The 21,407-nt window shown below is 36.4% G+C and overlaps 2 protein-coding genes across 6 annotated transcripts in view; both read left to right on the top strand.

Moving 5' to 3' along the window:
- The window catches only part of lrch2 (leucine-rich repeats and calponin homology (CH) domain containing 2), a 55,957-nt gene extending 42,150 nt beyond the window's left edge, over nt 1-13,807 (top strand). For 4 of the 5 annotated variants that reach the window (XM_058383045.1, XM_058383043.1, XM_058383047.1 and 1 more), the window contains 5 exons: nt 3,693-3,830; nt 5,026-5,103; nt 6,755-12,500; nt 13,411-13,533; nt 13,671-13,807. In XM_058383045.1, coding sequence (XP_058239028.1) covers nt 3,693-3,830; nt 5,026-5,103; nt 6,755-6,874 — 336 coding nt within the window. In that variant the 3' untranslated portion in view covers nt 6,875-12,500; nt 13,411-13,533; nt 13,671-13,807. The remainder of the gene's footprint in view (nt 1-3,692; nt 3,831-5,025; nt 5,104-6,754; nt 12,501-13,410; nt 13,534-13,670) is intronic. The other variant, XM_058383044.1, reaches the window with a different exon arrangement.
- Nucleotides 13,527-20,280, top strand: il13ra2 (interleukin 13 receptor, alpha 2). Its single transcript, XM_058383807.1, has 7 exons — nt 13,527-13,533; nt 13,671-13,822; nt 15,681-15,834; nt 17,179-17,299; nt 17,490-17,674; nt 17,815-17,966; nt 20,104-20,280. Exons 1-7 carry the CDS (start codon nt 13,527-13,529, stop codon nt 20,278-20,280), a joined length of 948 nt encoding a protein of 315 aa, XP_058239790.1.
- Nucleotides 20,281-21,407: the final 1,127 nt, after the last annotated feature.

Below are 21,407 nucleotides of genomic sequence, written 5' to 3'. Positions count from 1 at the left end.
GTCCTTTCTGTCCAGGTGCATGAGGGCCAGATGGAGGGTCATGGCAATGGCATCCGTGGATCGGTTTAGACAATACACAAACTGCCAGGGATCCAGTGAAGGTGGGAACAGGGTCTTGATGTGCCTCAAGCCTCTCAGACCACTTCATTACAATGGGTGTGAATTTGGTGGGACGGTAGTCATTGAGACAGAACACTGTAGACTTCTTCAGCATGGGGACAATGGTGGTGGACTTTAAGCATGTAGGAACAACAGCACTGCTCAGGGAAATGTTGAAGATGTCAGTGAAGACATCCACTAGCTGTTCTGCATGTTGTTGGACCAGCTGACTTCTGTGGGTTAACTCCATATTGTCACCGCTGTCAGAAAGGTGGCTGTGGATTCTCTTGCCGTGGGCACACTTTGCACCTCTGATGGCTCAGGACAGTTTTGAGTTTCATTTGCTGTTCTTAGGGCCGTCTCGTCCCTTGCTCTGATGGCGCAGCCTCTAGACTTAAGCAGTTCAACCACCTTTGTGGTCAGCCATAGCTTCTGGTTGGAGCATGTCATCAATGCACTTGCCAATGTATTTGGTCACTGATGCTGTTTACTCCTCCAAGTTGGTGGAATCGCTATTAGTTACAGCCTCCCTAAACATGTTCCAGTCAGTGCACTCAAAACAGTCCTGAAAGCCAGATATGGCTCCTGCTGACCAGGTATTCACCGATTTAGTGCGTCTGCAGAGCAGCCTGTATGCTGGAATTAACATAACAGAGATGTGGTCTGAGTAGCTGAGGTGGGGGACAGGGCCCCACGCAGTACGTGTTGGGATTGTTTGTGTTGGCAAGATCCAGTGTGTTCACCCCTCTTGTTGCAAAGACCTGGGATTTACTGAGTTTTTAATATTGGAATAAGAGGAAAAAAGTTTTTATGTTAGAAATTGGGTTTTATTTGTCTTGCCATTAATTTGGGATATGTAGGACTGGTGTGAGATAATCATAATGAAAATACAGCTAAATCATTTACAATTTTTTTTTTTCAATCACATTCATATTCATTTAAATCATTCATTCTATAAGGTACTTTAGGTCATTTAAAAACTTAAAACTTAAAAACTAGTTGATGATGCTGACTGCAAAAATAGAGTATCGTGTTGCAAATATATCGGCAGCATTCACAAGGCTTAAACATTTTCTCTTGACTCCATTTGTCTCCAATAGTCCACATGACTCCAATAGTCAGTGGAAATTTTGGATAGCAGTTATCAACATACAGAATGTTATTTCACCCTACCCTGTCTTTTCTTTGTTGCCTGTCCGGTCAAGCCAGATGTTAGTAAGCAGCAAACAGTCTAATGTATCGTTATATATCAAACCTTTTGTTACTAGGCAATTGTAACATTAAGCAATACCAGCTTCTTAAATGCATGCAATAGAACCAGTAACAAATTTAGATTCTAGTGACTTAATCTGCACAGTAGTTTTTTTCTATGAATATCATGATCACTTTCATGTCTCTTAGATTTATTTGTTTGTTTTTTTTCTGACTGTTGCCTGTCCTCATTGGGATTATGGCAGGAAGTGAGTAGTTTCCAGTACATTACTATTGCTATGTGATTTGGAGCTTCCATGACTGCAGGGGGCGCTAGAATAATTAGAATAGCCACATGCACGAATGTGCTGAGAAACCGGTGCTGAAGAAGAGATGTTTCTTAGAGTATATAAACAGTCACACGAGGGCTCGTCATACTACACACTACAGAGTATATTTATTTATAGATATGCAGTCTATATTGAGTGTCGCACTTTGAAAAATTACGTTATTTAATTTAATGTGAAGCTGGACTACCTGACTGGGATCATGCTACAAGTAGTGGCAAGGTTCCTAACAAATCAGTCAGCATGATTAAGGAGTGAGCAACTGTCTGTGACCACCACCTGCAAAACCATTCCCATTATGGGGCTATGGTTGTCTTGCTGTTACCTCTCCAGTGCACCTGTTGTTACATTCATTTGCCGAAAGCATGTTAAACTCACTTATGCTTCCTTCCTTAGACAGATTGATATTCATAAGTTTTCATTGACTTAGAGTTATACTGTGACAATTAAGTGTTCCATTAATCTTTTTCAGCAGTGTATATTTTCAGCATTTCTCAGTCAAGGTCCTTAAATGAATAGAGGATCTGGCAGAGCAGCTGAAAAGTGACTCAGGGCAAAACGTCACTGGCTCTGTAACAAAGCTCTTTGAGTAATACTCTGGAAATGCAATAAATAGAAGGCAGGCATGCTGAAAGCATGTCTGTACAATAAAACTGATTGTTTTGGTGACATGCTTGTGAACAAGTCTCTATAATGTCCATCACTTGAGAGGTTACTGAGGTATGTGTATAAGCTTTGCACCCTATACCATGTCTGTGTGTTAGGCCATGCTATATTCAGTCTCCTTCAATCATTGTTTATTTTGTTTTTCCTAAGAAGCACAGCTAGGTTCATTCAGATTATTCAGCTTCATATTTTGCCTTTAAATCTGTCTAATTGCTGAGCAATAAAGGCAGTTTTTTCTTTGCATGTCACGTATGAAACACAAATATCAGGACTATACATAGGAATGGTTGAAATGGAATTTTACATAACCTGTGTGCAACAAGTACTTAATGACAACACAATCTATTATAACCTTATAACTGCTTTTAAGTCAAAGAAATTTTAATCCGCAACTCATAAATTATATGACCTAGCAGACATGAGTTTTTGAGCCAGACGCAGACACACACATGCACACATAATAAAAAAAAACAAAGAGACACAAACAGGAAACATAGAGAAAGGGAAAATATGGAAAACAGGAGTCCTCAAAGGAACATCCTTAGAAGACAGCAAAACTTTATGATGTAGCTGGTCGTTGGCTGCAGGAGTTCAGTGGTGGTCAGCTGAGTGGAGCTCATCAGCGGTTAACAGAATCATAGGAAACGTAGTAAACCTTTCATGGTGGTGGGTCTGGGCCACTTGGCAACTGACCAGATGTTTCTGGGGTAGGTATTTAAACATCCACACTTAATGTACCATGACTTGGCTTGGAATGCACAATTCCCCACTTTTACAAACAGCCGGTTCTCCAGAAGCTATTAAAGGACTTGACAAAAATGGATGTGTTGCATGGTGGTATGGGAGGATTTATATTGTATACAAAGCTATCCTGAAACACTCAAGTCTCCTGTTTTGTCTTAAAAATCTACTTTTGATGATTAGAAGTCCTTGAAAGTAATTGATTTTAACTAAGTGATGTACCCTGTATGAACCCTGCTACTCCAAATACAAGTCAAAAATTTTACAGACACAGACAATTTTTTTTGTATACTTGTAGCTCATTGAAGCAATGCTTACTTTCGCCTGAAAATGCTGAAATAAAAAGCAGTAGTTTCATGTATAACTGCATGCCATGGAGCAAAGCAATGAAAGTTGAAAAGAGATTATTGCTCATTCTACAAAGATATTGTAAAACAGTCTGTACAGATTTGTTGGTACTCCTAGAAAATTAAGATTATATAAAGCTGACACATATGCGCAGTGTATTAAAGTTCATGTTTGTCAGTTGAGGTAATTAATACAATGCTGACATAATGCTGTGTGAATTAATCATGGTTTAGATTAATGGAATCATGGAATTATGCTAATTATGTTGGTGTGGATGTGTTCCCACTTATGGATTTGCAGAACCTGGAGTCAAGACTGAAGGTTTTGCTGCCTGATGATGTGGGTGCTGCTTTAATGGATGGTGTTGTGTTGTGCCATCTGGCCAATCACATTCGACCTCGGTCTGTGGCCAGCATTCATGTTCCCTCACCAGCAGTAGTAAGTCCGACCCCATTTTAATTGAACAATGTCTATATAAAAATGTATCTAGGCAATAAAAAATGCAGCATCAAACAAAAAGTTTCAATTGCTGTCCAGGCAAAAAGATAGCTCGAAGCTGTAGGAGGTGAAAACAGTTTATGTTAATAATGGAACATTGGCAGCCCTAAATTTGGAGAATGTTGATGACGTCATTCTCCTTGTAGAGTGTCATCTTATTATTGCCATAGCAGCAACTGGCACTGCGGTGCTGTGCCCATTCGTATTATAAGTGTCTTTCATTCTAATGATGATGATCAAATTTTTCAAATTTTATCTTGGTTTCCACAACATATAGACGATTGCATCTTTTCCAGGAGACACAATAAACAATTGTGGTGATGAACAAAGATTGATGGATGACTAATACAGAGCATGACATGACAATGCTAGCAAGCATGAATGCCATAACTCTATTTGGCACATAATTTATTTCCTCAAATACTTAGAACTGTTAAGCATTTATAAAAAAAAAACAAAAACAAAAACAAAAAAACAAACGAACAATCATGACATCACTCTACTTTTACATCAGATATTTTCACATGATAATGGATTGAGAGCTGTAAACTATTTTATCATGCAGTGATGAAAAACAAGTGGCTTAAGAATACCTTTTATGAACATGTCAGTGATAAAAGCAGATACTTCTTCGAAAACGACAATTCATTATAAACCTCTAGACTCTCATCCATTCTAAGAATAAAATAATTCCCAAATACTACAAAGATTTCATTCCGTACTCTCAGCTACAGTGATTTAAACACATCCCCAGTACAAATAAAAACATGGAACAATGCCAGTATTTTCATACCTGAGAAGAAAGGAACGTTGTAGATCATGAATTAAAAACACACACAAGCATGATACAATTTCAGAGAAATAAAAAAATTTACATAAAAAAAGCTTTGTAGAATGCCACTAAAAATCAAGACTTAAAGAATCAGTTTGATGTCTAAAACATCATGTATTTCCAGAAACATTGCCTATTACTTTGCTGCAGTTCACAGTTCATATGTTTTTCTTTCACTTAAATTTGGATTCTACTAAATCTTATAGTGTTTAGTCATTTCTGTAGCATGTTACTGCAGCAAAACAAATATAAAATTACTGGCTTCAAACATAATAACACATGAACATGGGTTTCCCTCCGCAGCCAAAGCTGAGTATGGCAAAGTGTCGGCGAAATGTTGAGAATTTTCTGGATGCATGCAAGAAGCTTGGTGTACCACAGGTAGGTGTTAAAATTTAGTCTTCTTTTACTTGCACTCATTTTCGGTAAGTGTTTTATCATAATCAGGGTGGGTCTAGAGCCTATCCCAACACTGGGTGTGAGCTCTGAATACACCCTGGAGGTAGTCAATCACAGGAAAATATTCATATTCACATTCACATGCTCATTCACTGTGGTTGAAATTAATATTCCTAAAATCACCCACACCTCTGGTAGTTACTTCAGTATTAAACAAAATGACACATGATTATTTATTTCCTGTTGGAGTGCACAGGAGCTGCAATTCTTTCAACAGCAACAAGCAATAATCAAACAGATTTGTCAGCCTTCTATATTTCAGTACTTGTGTGCTTCCTTGGGTGTTTTCTGTGCTACTCACAAACATATATGCTGATTACATAATGAGAATGTTGGAAAAAAGTAACAAATAATGGTACTTTTTCAGTTCGTAGAAATTTGTAGGAATTAACTGATCATGGGTGGTGAAAAACTTCACAACAAAAATGAGGCATGCTTGAAGGTGGGGCTTGCTTTTTTTTTTCCATGAATCAGTCTAGTGTCTCAGACCAAATAAAAACCAATCACTCATGTTTTGCTAGAGGATGTTTTCTCTGTACGGCATACCAATTCCTTAACACCTCCTGAAAACTACTTTAACAAAGCATGCTCTGTGAATATCCAATAATGAGCCAACATCATGACAGCTCTCAGATAAAGCGTCAGAGAATGACATTGTTGTCATTTCAGATCATATAATCAGAGTTACTGTGGCATAAAATTCACAGAATTCATTGTTTAATGACGGTTATGAGAGGAATGTGCAACAACATACAATGAGTCACACCCTACTTCATAGTGGCCTGTGTGGCTACAGACCATTCAGTGTGTCCCTGCTAACCTGTCTACTAGCAAAAAGAAACTACAATCGGCAGCAAGCGTTGGAATTGTTCTCTGGAGCATTCTAAAATGTTTATCCGGTCCATTGTGTTTTCTGTTACATCACTTGGACAAGGGTACAAGGCACCAGAATGCATGCTCTGGGCAATGGTCTGCTGGAAATCCATGGGTACAGGCATTCACTTGATTTTGTCAGCAGTCACAGCATCAATAGGCACAAAGAAACCACTGGCAGCCATATATGTCCATGCCATAAAATGAGGTGGTATTCTTTGGAACATGAGCAGTTCCTTTACTCTTTAAATTCTTCCCTTCCCATCAGTCTGGTAAATGTGGATATTTATCCTGTCTGTCCACAGGATGTTGTTGTTGTTGTTGTTTTTTGGCATACTCTAATCTGGTCTTCCTGCTTTTGAAGTTTACATCAATAATTTACACCCAGTGGACAACCTTCTGTATTTCCTTAGGTGAAGTCACCTCTTAATTGACTTTGACACAGGCACACCTAACTCCTCAAAAATGGTCCGTATCGGGTCAACTGTTGTGAAGCATTTTTTATTCAGGCGGAAAAGAATTCACTTAGAAAAATGAAATAAATAAATAAAAAATCCACCATTAACACTCTCCAGTTACAGCTGAACAACATAAGGATTAGTTCATATTAGTTACTTTTTTGGATGTGGTATGAATGTTTAAATAAATGATACAGATGATTGCAGGAGCTTCAACTCTATTGATGTGTTTTCTTCTGCAGGACAAGTTGTGTTTGCCTCATCACATTCTGGAGGAACGAGGTTTGGTGAAAGTCGGTGTTACTGTTCAAGCCTTGCTGGATTTGTCATCATCCAAGCCGACTCAGACATCCACCATGTAGCAAACCATGTACCCCCCCACCCCCACCCCCCCAAAAAAGGATAAACAGGCATTCTCTAGCATTGTCCATCCTGCCTTATGTTCATCTGAGCAGTCTGCTATGTACACTCCTTTAGCCTCTGAATTTTCAACCACAGGAAAGCTTTCTCGGAGCAGACTTAACAATCCCTGCTAGAGGCCACAAAATTATGTTCTAGAACCTTCTAACCTTAGTTTAATGCCACACAAGCTACTGAGAGACTGGTCAGAGGCTGAACGAGAGAAATGGAGAAGAAATGAAAGTAGCCAGATAATATTATCCAATGAGGTAGACGACTACCTCATATAGGATAGTGCATTTTTTTTCTGTCTCTGGTTCCATAAAACATTTCAGAAGATGTTACACAAATCAGCATTCATTTTTGGCTGCTTAAATGCTTATTCGCCAGTACCACTTGTCAAACACTGTGTAAAACCAGCAGCCTACTATTTTAACAGTAGAGAGTGGTAGTGAGTTTTAGATTTACCTATGGGAAAAGTGGCTATATCATTATTAGAAAAATGTTATCATCACTCTCTTTCATGTTTCATTTAACCATAGGGTGCTATGCTACCACAACAAACGACAAACTTATTTAGCCACTCTCATAAAGGTGAATGGAAGCTTTACTTCTCCCTTCTACCTCTCACTATCTCTCTTCCTCTATTTGGTCCTCGTTCATTTCATTCTCTGCTAGACCAGGGAGCCCACAGAAATAAGACCAGGAAGAATTTTTGGATAGCTGACTGGCTGATATGGAGCAATGGGCAGACATTATCACATAGAACAGAATGCTCTCCTCCTGCTTGAAGCCACTAAATTGGAGAAGTACTTTGTGTGTTTGGAAGTATTCCTTGTACACATTTAAGTAGAACACAGATTTTAAGCTGTGGACAAGAGAAGAGACAGTCAATGATTAGTGTATTTCACTGAATGCACAGTGCAACTGAACAGACAGTGTGGAATGTACTGAAGAAACTGTTTATGGAGCAACATACACTCAAAAAAGGATAAACTGAATTTCTATTTTTTTTTTTGTTTTGTTTTAATTGGATACATTATATGAATTGCTTAAAAGGATCATGCAAACTATTATGCTTTCATTGACTTAGGTTAAATACATGGATACCCTGCATCATAGTTTTTTTTTTTTTTTTTTTTAAGTCTAGTTTTCATTTTTATGATTTGTAGGTGTTATGCATAATGCATCGGAACCCTCAACATCACAATTCTTACAGTAGGAACTGCAACAAGGCATTAAAGTAAATCAAACATAGCACAATTTATTGCACCTTATATGCTTGTGAGCTATACTAGTTTAAGGAAAGACATTTGAATCCAGTCACGATAGGGTCGTACCTTTCTAAGCTGTTCTAGTTTTACATAACCTTATCACTTTAAATTCACCAATCTTTATGAACACTTTTTTTTTCTTTTTATTTATTTATTTTTTGTTTTGTTTTTTTATCTTTAAGCTTCTGTCCTGTGCTGTAAACATGAAGGAGTTTTAGACCAGTGATGTGACTGGCATCAATCCCTAACTACTAATTGTAAAGAGAGTTGTCCAAGAAATTATTTATGTATTTATTGTATATTTATTGCTTTTTTTTTCTACATGCATTTTTTTTTTTTTTTTAAATCTGGTTTTTATTTCATTATAATACTCAGGTGAGATGTGAGGTGGGATTGGTCTTAATTACATACTTGCATACTGACAAGGCATGATTCCAGTCAGTTGATCATGAAATAGTCTTATGTACTGGAGAATAATTTTACTCTGCTTGCCCTTAAATCTAGCCCACCCCTAGAAAAAAAAAAAACCCAGTATGTTTCATCTTAATACAGGACCAGCATGCAAAAAAACAACATACAGTGACCATACAACTGTAGACAGCCTAACACTTAAATCATGATATCTGATTATACCTTTAATTTAATACTATAAAAACATTGGTTCAGTTGTACTCCAGGATTTGCAATTATTGTTTTCCTAGGCCTACAATCAACACAAATGCCTGTACTAATACAGACCTTTTGGTGCGGAATCTCGAGCTATCAGTTTTTATATGAAGTTACCTTATGCTTATGGTGTCACCCTGTTCAATCGCTTACGTATATATTCAGCTGTGAGGTCTAGACACTGGTTCTATGCATTTGTTTTTTTTTACTTTTTGTGCAAGCCATAACATGCAGAACACCCATTGGCCCATGTTCAGTCATAACACTTAAATGTATTAAATTGCTCATGTATTGAGCAGAAAGGTCTTTACACAGATTTTATATATTGTTTATGTGAACCATAGCATGCAAAACACATTATTGGCCAATGTCCAGTGAACACATAAATGTACGGTGGGGGTTATGGTTTATTGGTTCTATACATTTAGTACGTCATCCTTCATACAAGCCATGGCATGCATAACACCTTACGGGCGTTTTTTTTTTTTCTTTACATGTTCAGTTCAAGTTATATTTGTCTCTTGAGCTATTTACAGTAATGATTCATATATCTATGTATATCATATATATATGATATTCACTATCCCAGTCCTTAACAGGCTATGTGCTCAAATATCTTTCTTTGACTGTCTCCTAGCCAAAATTCCCTCATGCTGATTGAGTACACATATGTCTCTTTGAAATATCAGGAATGTGTCATCTGTTTTTCCATCCCTTTTTTCCTTGTTTTCCACTTACCAAAACAATGTTTAACTTCGAAGGGGAAATATATGTTAAGGAGTACCAGTTGACTGATGTTCCAAAAGTACAGATGACCCCATAATCCTCCCAGAAAAGCATACGTGAGATCATTTTATTATGACTGGCAAGTCGTTTTCCACTTATAACTCCTTGTTTCAAATAATTTCGGGAGGACACCTAAAGTCTTGCTTTTCTCTTTTCCATCTGTATAACAGCATTGCTTTGTTACACTGTAAAGAACATATTAATTTGTACATAACCTGTGTATTGCAACACTGAATTGTGATTATGATGTTGGTGCATTATGCAATTGCAATAATGCAGATTTGTGCCAGTAAGAATATCTTTTGCCCCAAAAGGCCAAGCTATAGACTGCCATTTTTTCTTCTTCACTTCACTAACATTCCCTATACACTTTCACTATTCCTTAAATCAACATTTGTCTGTTTTTAACCTCAGTCAAGTGCTGTTCTGTTAACTCCTTTTCTTAGAAAATAGTGTATTGCACAGTAGCTGATCTACTGTTTTAGCATGTGAGTCATGGCTCACATCATATTAAGATAATAGAGAAATGGTTTGGAGATCAAGCATGTGCAGTGCATACTGGCTTTTTAATTTCCTTGCAACTCTGTAATATTCTGTAAAAAGTGGGGGTCAATGTGCACACATTTTTGTCAGGACAGTATGATTTCTACAAAGATGTGTGTGTAGATAGATGTTTTGTATGAAACATGACTTTGTTTGCATGCTTGGATCCTCTGTGATCAACTTTCCATTCCTGTATAAAACTCTGTATAAAAGTATTAGAACATTTCTTAAGGAAACAAGGAAATAAATGAATGGCTTCAAAGGTCACAAGAAGAAAAAAGTTCAAATACAAAGACCTTTTCCACTTATGTACGTGTTAATTTATTGTTGTTTTAGAATATGTGATGGATGTTTACTTCTGATATTTTCGGTTTTCTTGCTGTTTCTGCAAGAGAATATGATGAATAGAAGAGAACTTTTGTTGTTTTTGATGGTTTCAAGTTGGATGGCATAATTTGCAAGTGCAATGGATCATTGCAAGTCTGGAGAATGAAGTCTAGATTACTCTTTTTTGCTGCCTCTTGTTAATGACAAGTATTAGACTGACCTCTGCATTTCCAGAGAAACTGTATGAACCAGTTCCCTGGAAAAAGGGAAATACATAACATTCTGGAAGGAAGGAAGGAAATCAAAGGAACAAAGAACATAACCAAGATGCATGTTAGTGCTCCAAAGTGCTCCCAACAATGTCAGCACTTTACTGTAGCCTCATGATCCATCCCATAAGGAATTACCTTTGACATTATGTAAATCCAAACATTTAATTTGGTTCCCAAGCACAGGTTATGTGCATGACACCCACATCACAGGTTTCAGAGACTTCTTATGAAACCATATGTTCATGATTGTTCCCTGATAGAAATGTACGCATTAACTATATGTAAAAGTGACAAGTGGCTGGTGGTGCTCATAAAAGCACTCATGTGAAACTCAAGGTTAAAATTTAAATGTTCTTGGTTAGAGAGTGCGCCTTTATTTCAAGATTCATTTTTAAGTAAGATGAGTCTTTAGTCTGCATTTTGTGGAAGAAAGCTGATGAGTTACAGTGAGTTTGGTTGACTCAGCTTGCTTGCTGACTCAGCTTGCTTAGTTTTACAGTTTTGTCCCATCGTCTGTTCCTCTTTTTTTTTTCTTTTTCTTTTTTATTATGATTGTGACATGGTTTTGTGAGTTCCACCATGAGTGTTATTAGTAAGAATATCTCAAACCTGACTCACATATCATGGAATTATGCAATAATGCAAACATGCAGGAATTTGCAAAATAACAAGACTCTTTACAACAGTCCACATACAAGTTTGTGACATGGTCTGGTTGAATGGGCGATGCTAGACAATTCTTTGGAATAAAACCCATTTAAGACCCTTCACAGCTAACTTGTTAACTGGGCACTGAATGGCTCTGGGTTGCCTGTTTTACAAATATGTAAGCTTAATGATGATGAGAGCTACTGCTCTAAACATATACAATTTTTTTCAGGTTTGCTCGAGGAACATTTAATAATAAACACAGAACATCTACTAAGTCAATCAGTCATCTTCAGTAAATGCTTTAATATATATGAATATACCCTGGATGGGTGTTCACCAGGGCACCATGAACACACATATTTTCACACTAATTTAAAGCTCAGAGGCAACATATTTGCCAGCTGCCCAGAGGAAACCCACACAGACACAGCAAGGTCATGAATAGATATAACCCAAGCTCAAAAATGAAATGGCATAAATGAGCCGGAAATTCATGCCCAGACACTGTATTGCTTTCGGTTTTCAAACTTCTAGATAAGTCAGTCTGATTAGCTGTGGTGTGCCAAACAGATACAAAAGATTAGAAAATTGTCAGCTTTCATCTACATGGTGAATGTAAGATGTAGATATAAAACCACAAGAAAGGTTATTTACGATCCATGTCTCTATCACCTAAAATTTCAGAAACACTGATTCTAGCAGCTTGACCATAAAAAAAAAAGGCAAGAAAATACTTGGAAATGTAATTACACAATTTATAATATGATAGAGTGAAACTCCTATGTAGAGAAAATTCAAACACACAGTCACACACAAAAAGGCTACAAAAGCTAATTTTGCAGTGTGTCATTTTCCTCAAACAGTTCATACAACTGCCTGATTTATGTCAAAAAATTGGTAAGGCATTTTTGCTCCCATAGACCTGTAGGGGGAGCTGTATTCTGCTTTGAACAAAAAGGCGATCTCTGGAAGCGGTGTACATTCAGACTGTTTCCAGAGGAGAGTGTGTAAACGCACACCAAGAGCATCCCTACACAGAAGTGCTCCGTCTTGCCATTCAAGAACATTAAGTGAGTTATTTTGCTTGTGATTTTTGTACACCTGCCTTTATGTAACTGGTTTCTACTTTAGATTTTTTTTTTCTTTGTTGTAAAAAGAACTGATCTACTCTCTTGTTCTCTTTTTCAAACTTATCTTCTAGTCTTAGACACTACATGTGTTCAAGTGTGCTGGGTGTAACCTGTTGAAATGATAGAAGAACTATAATCCTTAAATAGGTCTTATTAGACTGAAAAACAGTTTTGATGGCATGTCTTGACAGCATTAGTTTATATGCTCTTTTGAATGTTCTGAATTTTTTCTGAGGTCATTGGCTCTGATGCACGGGTGTGGGTGAATAGTTGGCGGTAACTCTCTTAAGCTTATGACGTGTGTAGGTGTGTTTCTAATCACTGTTAAAACAATCATGACCACTATGCTTTGTTTGATTTACATTCACCTTTGTTTGATTTGACATGATTTTCTTGATTTAGCTGTTTATAAGAAAAATTTAACCCTGGCCCATATGCTTAAAATACTATGTCTACTGTGAAGATAAGCTAGCTGGGGGCATACAAACTACTACATCGCTGTAGTAAAAGTTCCTTTAGCTGCATAGATTGCATAGTTTGTATAAATATCTTGGCTGAATAACATTCTAGTGTCAGTTTCTGCTCACTCAGTGTGATTGAAGTATTTCAAATATTGTATTAAAATACTCTCTAAGTCTCCTGGAAGACTTCAATAAACTTAGCAAATTAAATTACAATACAATATATCACATCATTATTGTTAAGGACAGACCTGGAAAGTGTGGGTGGATTATAACTAGAATGATGTTAAAAATGAATAGAGGGTCACCCAACTGTAAAATCTGAATGTGTCACTATCAAAAACGTATCTTTTACATCACAATTTAACTGCCTCTTCTGTTCATCCCAGGAAGAACGCAAATACATTACTGAAGGATGATTTTGTGCCACACAATGCCCTGGATGTATTCAGTCATCTTTGCTTTGTTGACTAATCACATGTCACACTCAGTCACTGTAGCAGGCATGTCAGGTAAGCTGTGTGATTGGTCAATGTCATCTGTCTCAATTTTGACTTATAAATCTCGTAAATGTTTCACGGAGGACTTAATGATGATCAAGTAACAATCAGTGTTTCTCACTGCATACAACACTTTTTCTTTTCTTCAGTGGATCCTCCAGAAAACATAAAGATCATCGATCCAGGTCATCTGGGTTACTTGAACATTGAGTGGAGTCAACCAAGCAGCTTGAATAACCTCTCAAACTGTAACATTCGCTACCAGCTCCGCTTTTATGACACATATACAGAGAGATGGAAGGTATGCTTCAAAACACTAACACACACATTTTCTGTGCATTTTCATATCTCAATAAGGGCACATAACCTATAATAATTTTCTTTATTAATGCTGAGTCTGAATGTAAGCATGAAGAAATAAAATTATGTGACTATATAAGTTACAAGAAAATATTAAATTTATGATAGATAAATAAATACATAAATAAGAACTATACAATCTTTATCGTTTTTTTTTTTTGACTACCCTGTAGCTGCTCTAGAAAAGTTCACTTCCTTGAATATCATACACCTTGGAAGCTTTGACTCGAGGCATTTCTCTTGAACTTATGTGATAAGATCATTGTTGTCTGTTGTCATCTGTTGTTCCAATCAAAGTCATGCCTATTTTCCATTCAATCATTTACCACACCTTTCAAGTTACAGTATTTCTTTTTTAATTCCTCCTTTGTCATTTACAAACTATGATATTTTAGAAACTGCCAAAGAGTGAAACATGACCTTGACATTGCTTTACAAGTTTAAAAAAAAAATGTTTTATTTTTGCTTGCTTATCTATGGCAGTCCAAAGGTGTGGCTAAAGAAAACATACACAATAGTTTCCAATTGTAGCCCCTAGTTTCAGTTGAGTATTGTTATGTCAACTTATGTGTTCACATGCTGTAACTTTCACATTTATGCAGAAATGTGATCAGGAGACAGTAAATGTATACTCTATGATATAGAGATACTGTATCACCAAGAAAAATTGCTGGAGAATACAATATAAGGACTCTGTCCTAGCTTTTTTTGTAGCTAGATAATATCCTGCAAACTAATGCATTACTTTACTGTACACTATTATATATTAGGGAGCTAAAAATAAACTTAACTCAGCTACACTAGCTAAACTGCAGCACAAATCAAGTTTCACATGCAAGACCTTAGAAAAAGTTTCCAAATATTTCATGCATCTGCAAGGTATGACAGCACTTATGATACTGACTCACAAGGCAGTAAGCATATACTATCTTGTGGAAAAACATACAACTTAATTGAGTGTGTGTGCCACACTTCGATGCTCAAGTTTTTGGGGTTAAATTTTCATTCAAACTGAAAAAGCTTGTTTCATGGCATAGTAGTTACAGAATGACATTAGGGCGTTATCTCAGCTGGGAACATATTATGTTTTTGTTTCAGTGGCCTGGATAGCATATTTGAAAGCTGTGTAATTTTGTATGTCATTTATCTAGTGTCATGTCAAACATACACAATATGTTCCTTAGTTTATGTGCGAAGATTGACCAGTAAAGCATTTCTTGACATATTTGTCCTGCTGACTCTGAGCAAATTGTTCACATCATCTGCACTGTTTATTTTTGGCCCTATTCATAGTTTCTGAGTTACCTAGAATCCATTAAGATTCTGTTCCATAGAAACCTTCAGGCAGACAAAATCCATTACTTCAGCATGCAAAAAAAAGAAAAAGAAAAAAAAACCAGCTAAATATACTATGTTTTTTTTTTTTTATAAATAAAAAACTGAAAGTTTACAATATGTCCCTCATGGCTATATAATTCTACAGTATATGGTTTGCAATATGTCAATATATCAATCAATGTGGTGTGGGCCTAAGCCCACATACATACATATAAATTTTTAGACCCACAGTTTGTGCACCTTTGTTAAAAAAAATCCCCATCCACATAAAGTGTTTTTATTTAAAAAAAAAAAAAATCTATCTATCTATCTATCTATCTATCTATATATATATATACTATATATATATATATATATATATATATATATATTTGCTCTATTTGCAAGATATTAATCTTTGTATCTTTTAATTATAACCTGATTTTTGTTTGTGTGTATGTCTCATGTCTCATGTGTGCCAGGGTGTGCAGACGAACAAGCTATTCTATGCAGCCCAGTTTAACCTGGAGAAACCCATCCGGGTGAGAATGCTCACCCTGCTTAAGGGTTTGTGCACCAATGGGACAAACATTCTTGGAAAAGAAGTCGAACTTGTGCACACATTTGAACCCAAAGGTATGCTGGAGTGACATGCACCAAGATGATTGATAAACTGATTGATAATCCAAAGGCCTTGTTTAAAGGCCCAACAGAGGAAGTTTGGCAGCGCTGGGGCTTAAATCCTTGGCTTTCTGTTCGGAAACCCAGTCTTAATAGTTGAGTCACCACCTCCTTTTAGTAAAATATACAGTAATGCCTAGTAAAACAGTCATGTTTTACATGATTTTGGAAATTCCTGAACCATTCAGATGAGAAATTTGTTCCCACAGTGTTATTTTTAAGAGTAAAAGTCATCCTTTCTTCATTCTTGTATGTGAAGATGAAAATATTTATGGTTGAGGTTCCTTTGAGGGAGATGAATCAGACCATTACATTAGGTTGTAACATAACGGTTATTTCCTAAGTACTAAGGAACTGCCTGAAATAACCTCTTATCATTAAACACATTTTAAGATTTGTAAGCCCTACAATTTGAAAGGAAACTCTAGGTGCAGTTTGCCTTATAAGCATTATAAGCAGCCTAAGTGCAGCAAAAGAAAAAGAAGGAAAACTATGTGGATATGAAGCTTTGTGGCACCCCCCTTCAATTATGCCCACCAAACAAGGAGGTTTGAGTGCAAACCAAAAATGGCACATTGTTAGAACCTGTGCTTTTGTAATATAAAGGAGCTTTGTAAACCTTTACTGTTATATGGAAACTACATATGATCAAATTGTCTTTAGATTCTAACCCCTTCATTAAATTAATCAAGTGTGGTCCTTGTTCAGTTGAAAATGAAGCCACAGTGACCAATTGTCCTCCTTTGGATTGAATCCAGTTTGGCAAGAAAGTGATGCATTTTTTCAAATATTCCCACAGTTGTATTAGTTAGTGTAAAGGTCATAATGTTTAGTCAGGTTTTGGCATATAAAATGTTTATGCTGTAAGGTTATTTGAGGAGAAGTGAATCATGAGGCTACTTTAAATCTTTTCTTTGAGATTAGTGAAGTTTACTAAAAGTCATTCTTTACTTATAAAGTCTGAAGCACTTCAATATATTATTATTCAACACTTCATTTAAAATACCTGAAAGACCAGTCATGCAGCATACATCAGAGGAATCTAGATGATCAACCCAGAATAAGAGGGGAAATAAGTTAACTTTCTTTATCACAAAGAAGGCACTGAGGATCTTCTCTTGTGCACTCTTGAGGGTGAGCAGAAAAACAATCATTCCTTTCATAACGGCACTACACAGTGCACGCTATGCCAAGTGCATTCAGCAAAGGCCAAATAGTTTAAACTGAAAGGTACAGAATGACGTTATTATTCTGTGCAGATGAGCGCATGGTTTTAATACTGAAATTAATTTGTCTCAGGTTTAGCTGGCTCAAGAATAAGGGATTTCAACTGCGTTTATTTTAACAAAGAGTACATGGAGTGCAAATGGGAGCCTGGAAGTGCTGAGACTGCCAACTCAAAATATTACCTCTATTACTGGTAAATACATCATCCTTAATTTAACCCAAGGCATCTGTGACAGGCCTGATACAAACAGACCGACATCCTAAATAAAGAAATAGTCACATAAAATGCATGCAATTTTTTTTAATAGCACCACAGTCAGTGTGGTCATTGGTTGAATTAAAAATGTGTTGTAATGTGTGTCGTACCTGTCATTTTTGTCCAGGCACAGGGAAATGCAGGAAACAAAGGAATGTCCAGAGTACGTCCCATCTCTTGGGCACCGTAAAGGATGTAGATTCCCTCGAACATCTCTTTTGGATTTTTCAGAGTTTAACATTTGTGTGAATGGCTCTTCTGAGGTTGGAGATTTACAGCCGGCCTTCTTCTCCCTGTCAATCCAAAACCATGGTAATTACAGCTCAATACCATAATACATGTTGCAATGTATTATTTAACTTAAAAGGGGTCTTTATCTAGACTAGACAACTTGGATGGCTTGGTACATTTCTAAAAGATTCCTAAACATCCGGTTTTCTCTGTCCCACCAGTCAAACCTGGGGCAGTGTCTAATTTGCATATGACTCATAATGACACCCTGGTGCATGTTAAGTGGGACCCACCATCAGGTCCCATTCCAGAGCAATGTCTGGAGTATGAGCTTGAAATAACCACAGTGAACCACAATGGCAGCAGGCAACAGGTGAGCACAAACCATTTCACACGCATTACTAGGGGTCAGAATCATGGCTTGCTTCAATATTTGAATGAATTTGATTATAAAAATGATTCTCAGTGTAATTCATGCATTGATTTACTGTTCTACTCTTGGATTCTTTTCTCCTCATTAATCCAAATGATCAAGTGATTTAAACAAGGATTATCTGGTTAGTCACAACAGCGTTTTCTGCTAATATTAGATCAGGGTGAAAATGCTGGATGTGCTTTCTCACATTAGATGCATTATGAAACTCTCTTTGCATTAAAGGTCTTGCAAATTTGCAAATGTTTGTCATGCTTTTTGTTACCATCAACCCAGATTGTTTACAAATGGCTTGACTCGTATTTGTGCCTGCTCTGATTAGATTTCTCCCTTTTTCATATTTTTAAATGTGAACAAGTCTTTCAAAAATTGCTCAGATCAGCATCTATATAGTGACACAGCTTCTGTAATCGTCTTAATTAAAAAAGAAAGAAGCTTAAATAATTGTTTTTAATAGTCAATTCTTAAGTTTCTTACATTAATGTAGTTTCTTTGAAGAAAGCATTGCAATTCATCATACAGAAAATTTTTTTCTCCCCACACCACTCCTTTTAGTACACACCATTAAAACTCTAGAATATCTGATATAAACGTCATAGTTGTGTGCATTCATAGAGATGTTGTTAGTATTGATGTTATGTATATTTATGAAAAGGCTTTTCCACTGCTTAGACACATACTTCCTTACTTATTGATAATCAAGATTGTTTATGATATAGCAGATTTATATTTATATAATTATGTGAATAGACACATAGCAAGGAAGTCTGTCATCATTTGGCATTGATTCCCAATCCCCCACCCCCCTTTCCATAGATCATTGTCATTGAGGAGACAGCATTTATGTTGCATCAGAGTCGTGAAACCAAGAGAAACTGCTTCCAGGTCAGATCTAAAGTGAACATTTACTGTGCTGATGATGGTTTCTGGAGTGACTGGAGTCAACCAAGATGCTTTCCAGGTACATTACAATAAAATGCTTTCCACATGCTGGTGTCCGTGACCCACACATGAAACCTAAATCCACTTCCTTTTTCCACAGAGACTGAACCAAAAATAATTCGATCCACAACATGCTGGAGCCCTGTGCTACTGATTGCCATTATAGCCAGTGTCACTGTTTTGGTCGGCACCATCTCCCTCATACTATGGGTTCTCAGGAAAATGTAAGTTTATGACTGAATGATTGGTTGGTTAGTGGTTCATTAAACTGAGCAAGACATGAAATACAGCCAGAACTAAGGCTGCGATTATTCTGATAATTTCATTAGCAGTTGTTACCTATTGATTTTTTTTAGCAATCAATTATTGTTTAATTTTTTTAAATCACAAATATTTCAAATAAGCATGTTGATTAATTAAGGCTACTGAAGAATTAAGAAATAAATATCTCTTGCCTCCCTAACTGAATCACAATGACGCTAAACACTCAGCATTTTCATTGTGTGGAATTGACTCCTAAGCATTGGGGTTTACTCTTAGCTTTCAGTGCCTGGAGTTAATTAATCAAACTGATGACTTGACACACCAGCCTATATGGTGTTTACTAGGAAAAATAAACAATGTAGTTTAACAGGTTCTAAGCTAATTAATTTCCATAGCTAAGCTACTTGCTGCACAACATTCTATAAAGAACATGCATCATAACATTTGAATTTTAAACTAATCATTTATCTAAGACCACATGTCTTGGCCAAGGTACTGCAAGATAATATTTTCTAATAGGACAGTAAAGATGAGTATGACCATAAATGTGTGATACAGATAGAAAAGTATTCAATTCATGGTAGCTAACTGTGGAACACACCCACAAAATCCCTTTATCTGTGAATAATAATCAGTGTTCTTAGTTAAATCAACTCCATCCCATTTCATCACTACATCCCTTGTTCATTGTGAGAGCACAACAGTTAGCCCTAACCTGTTTTGTTTCTCCCATAACATACAGGACAAAGAGTGGCGCATAAATACAGCACAGGATAGAGCCTGAAATTTACTGATAGATTCCTGGTTGAACCCACAGTTTAAATGATCCTATCAACTAATTGTTTTAAGTGGTCTTTCTGTTTCTCCCCAGGTGGAACAACAGAAACGAACAGAAGCATATTTTCTGTGCTTTGTACCAGGAAAAGGTCCAGAAGGTGATCCCTCCTATATTCAGCCCTATGATTTAAATGCTAATTTCTCAGCCATCTGCAGCTTGTTCAAGTACAAAGCCACTGTCAGTTTCCAGCCAATCTGTTTACAGTACTGAACAATTCAAGGCTGGACACTGGTTTTGATGTATAAATCCTGCACCTTTTTTTTTTTTACAGAGAATGCAGTCACTCTCTGTAAATATCAAAATATCTATGGCAGCATAGCACTACCGAACAGTGTTTTCTTTCTGAATGTATTTCCTGTATTGTTTACTTACCATTTTTATTAATACACTGTACTAATATAAAGTTACTCATTTAAATGCCAGAATTCTTGCCAACCTTTAAACAACTGAACACTATGTTTTACTGAATATTTTACCATGTTATTTGTTTTATGAAACTTACTATTATTTCATTGTCTGTTCGATAATGTATGTTTGTGAACAGGACATTCACTGTCTTTTCACTGTCTACAGTTTACAGCTGTATGTTATACACTCAGAAAGTTATAAAACCTCATTTTTCTTCTTTGTATGCATAGCCAATTCACAATAAAAGCTTTGTCCTTCACTATACCACTACAGCTACCTGGGAGAAAGCTAACAGGTGATTCTTTAGAAATACACTTGTGACAGGCTTCACTCTGATTGAAAGGGTAGTGAAAAAGGACATACTTTTCAAACTGAGCCAATTTTTTTTTTTTTTTTTACAGCATTTACCAGACAGTAAAATTTGTCTGTCATTTTCTCCAGATGACATTTAAAGACAACATGACATTTCCAGGTGATGTGAAGTAAAAAAAGAAAATAAGGAAATGAGTGAAAAAAGGAAATAAGACTAAAGCAAATATGTGAACCTACGTGTAGCTTTGTTTGGCTTGATGCCAAAAGCAAATTACTACGTGGGTTTTCCAAAAGCACAAACAGAGCTTTGAGATTAATCCTGTACTCAAGCACACAGCTTTTTTGCAATCCTAGCCTTCTTTTTCAACCTCAGATTCTCCCTTATTTTTCTTCCTATTTTTATCCTTCATTTCATTCTTGTTTTAAAGATGTAGTTTTGGAAGAGCAAGTTGGATGGTGGATGAAGAGATAGATCAAGTATTTTGGTGCATGAATTTAATATACTTATATGTTTTTCTTAGGCACAGATGCTCTGACTTTGAACATAATTCAGTAGGGTGTATCATATAGTATAGTTTGCTACAAGGCTCTCAGTTTTATACTTCTGCATATCAAAC

This window comes from Hemibagrus wyckioides, linkage group LG28 (genome assembly GCF_019097595.1).
Source record: "Hemibagrus wyckioides isolate EC202008001 linkage group LG28, SWU_Hwy_1.0, whole genome shotgun sequence".
NCBI classification, from domain to species: Eukaryota; Metazoa; Chordata; class Actinopteri; order Siluriformes; family Bagridae; genus Hemibagrus; species Hemibagrus wyckioides.
Note: the sequence above shows the minus strand (reverse complement) of the source record. Positions and strands in the feature narration are given on the sequence as shown.

Excerpts from the sequence above, each read along its gene's own strand:
- il13ra2 (XM_058383807.1), top strand. Across the intron at positions 15,835-17,178 it reads GCACACATTTGAACCCAAAG|GTTTAGCTGGCTCAAGAATA; the intron begins GTATGCTGGAGT and ends AATTTGTCTCAG. Across the intron at positions 17,967-20,103 it reads ACAATGGCAGCAGGCAACAG|GTGGAACAACAGAAACGAAC; the intron begins GTGAGCACAAAC and ends GTTTCTCCCCAG.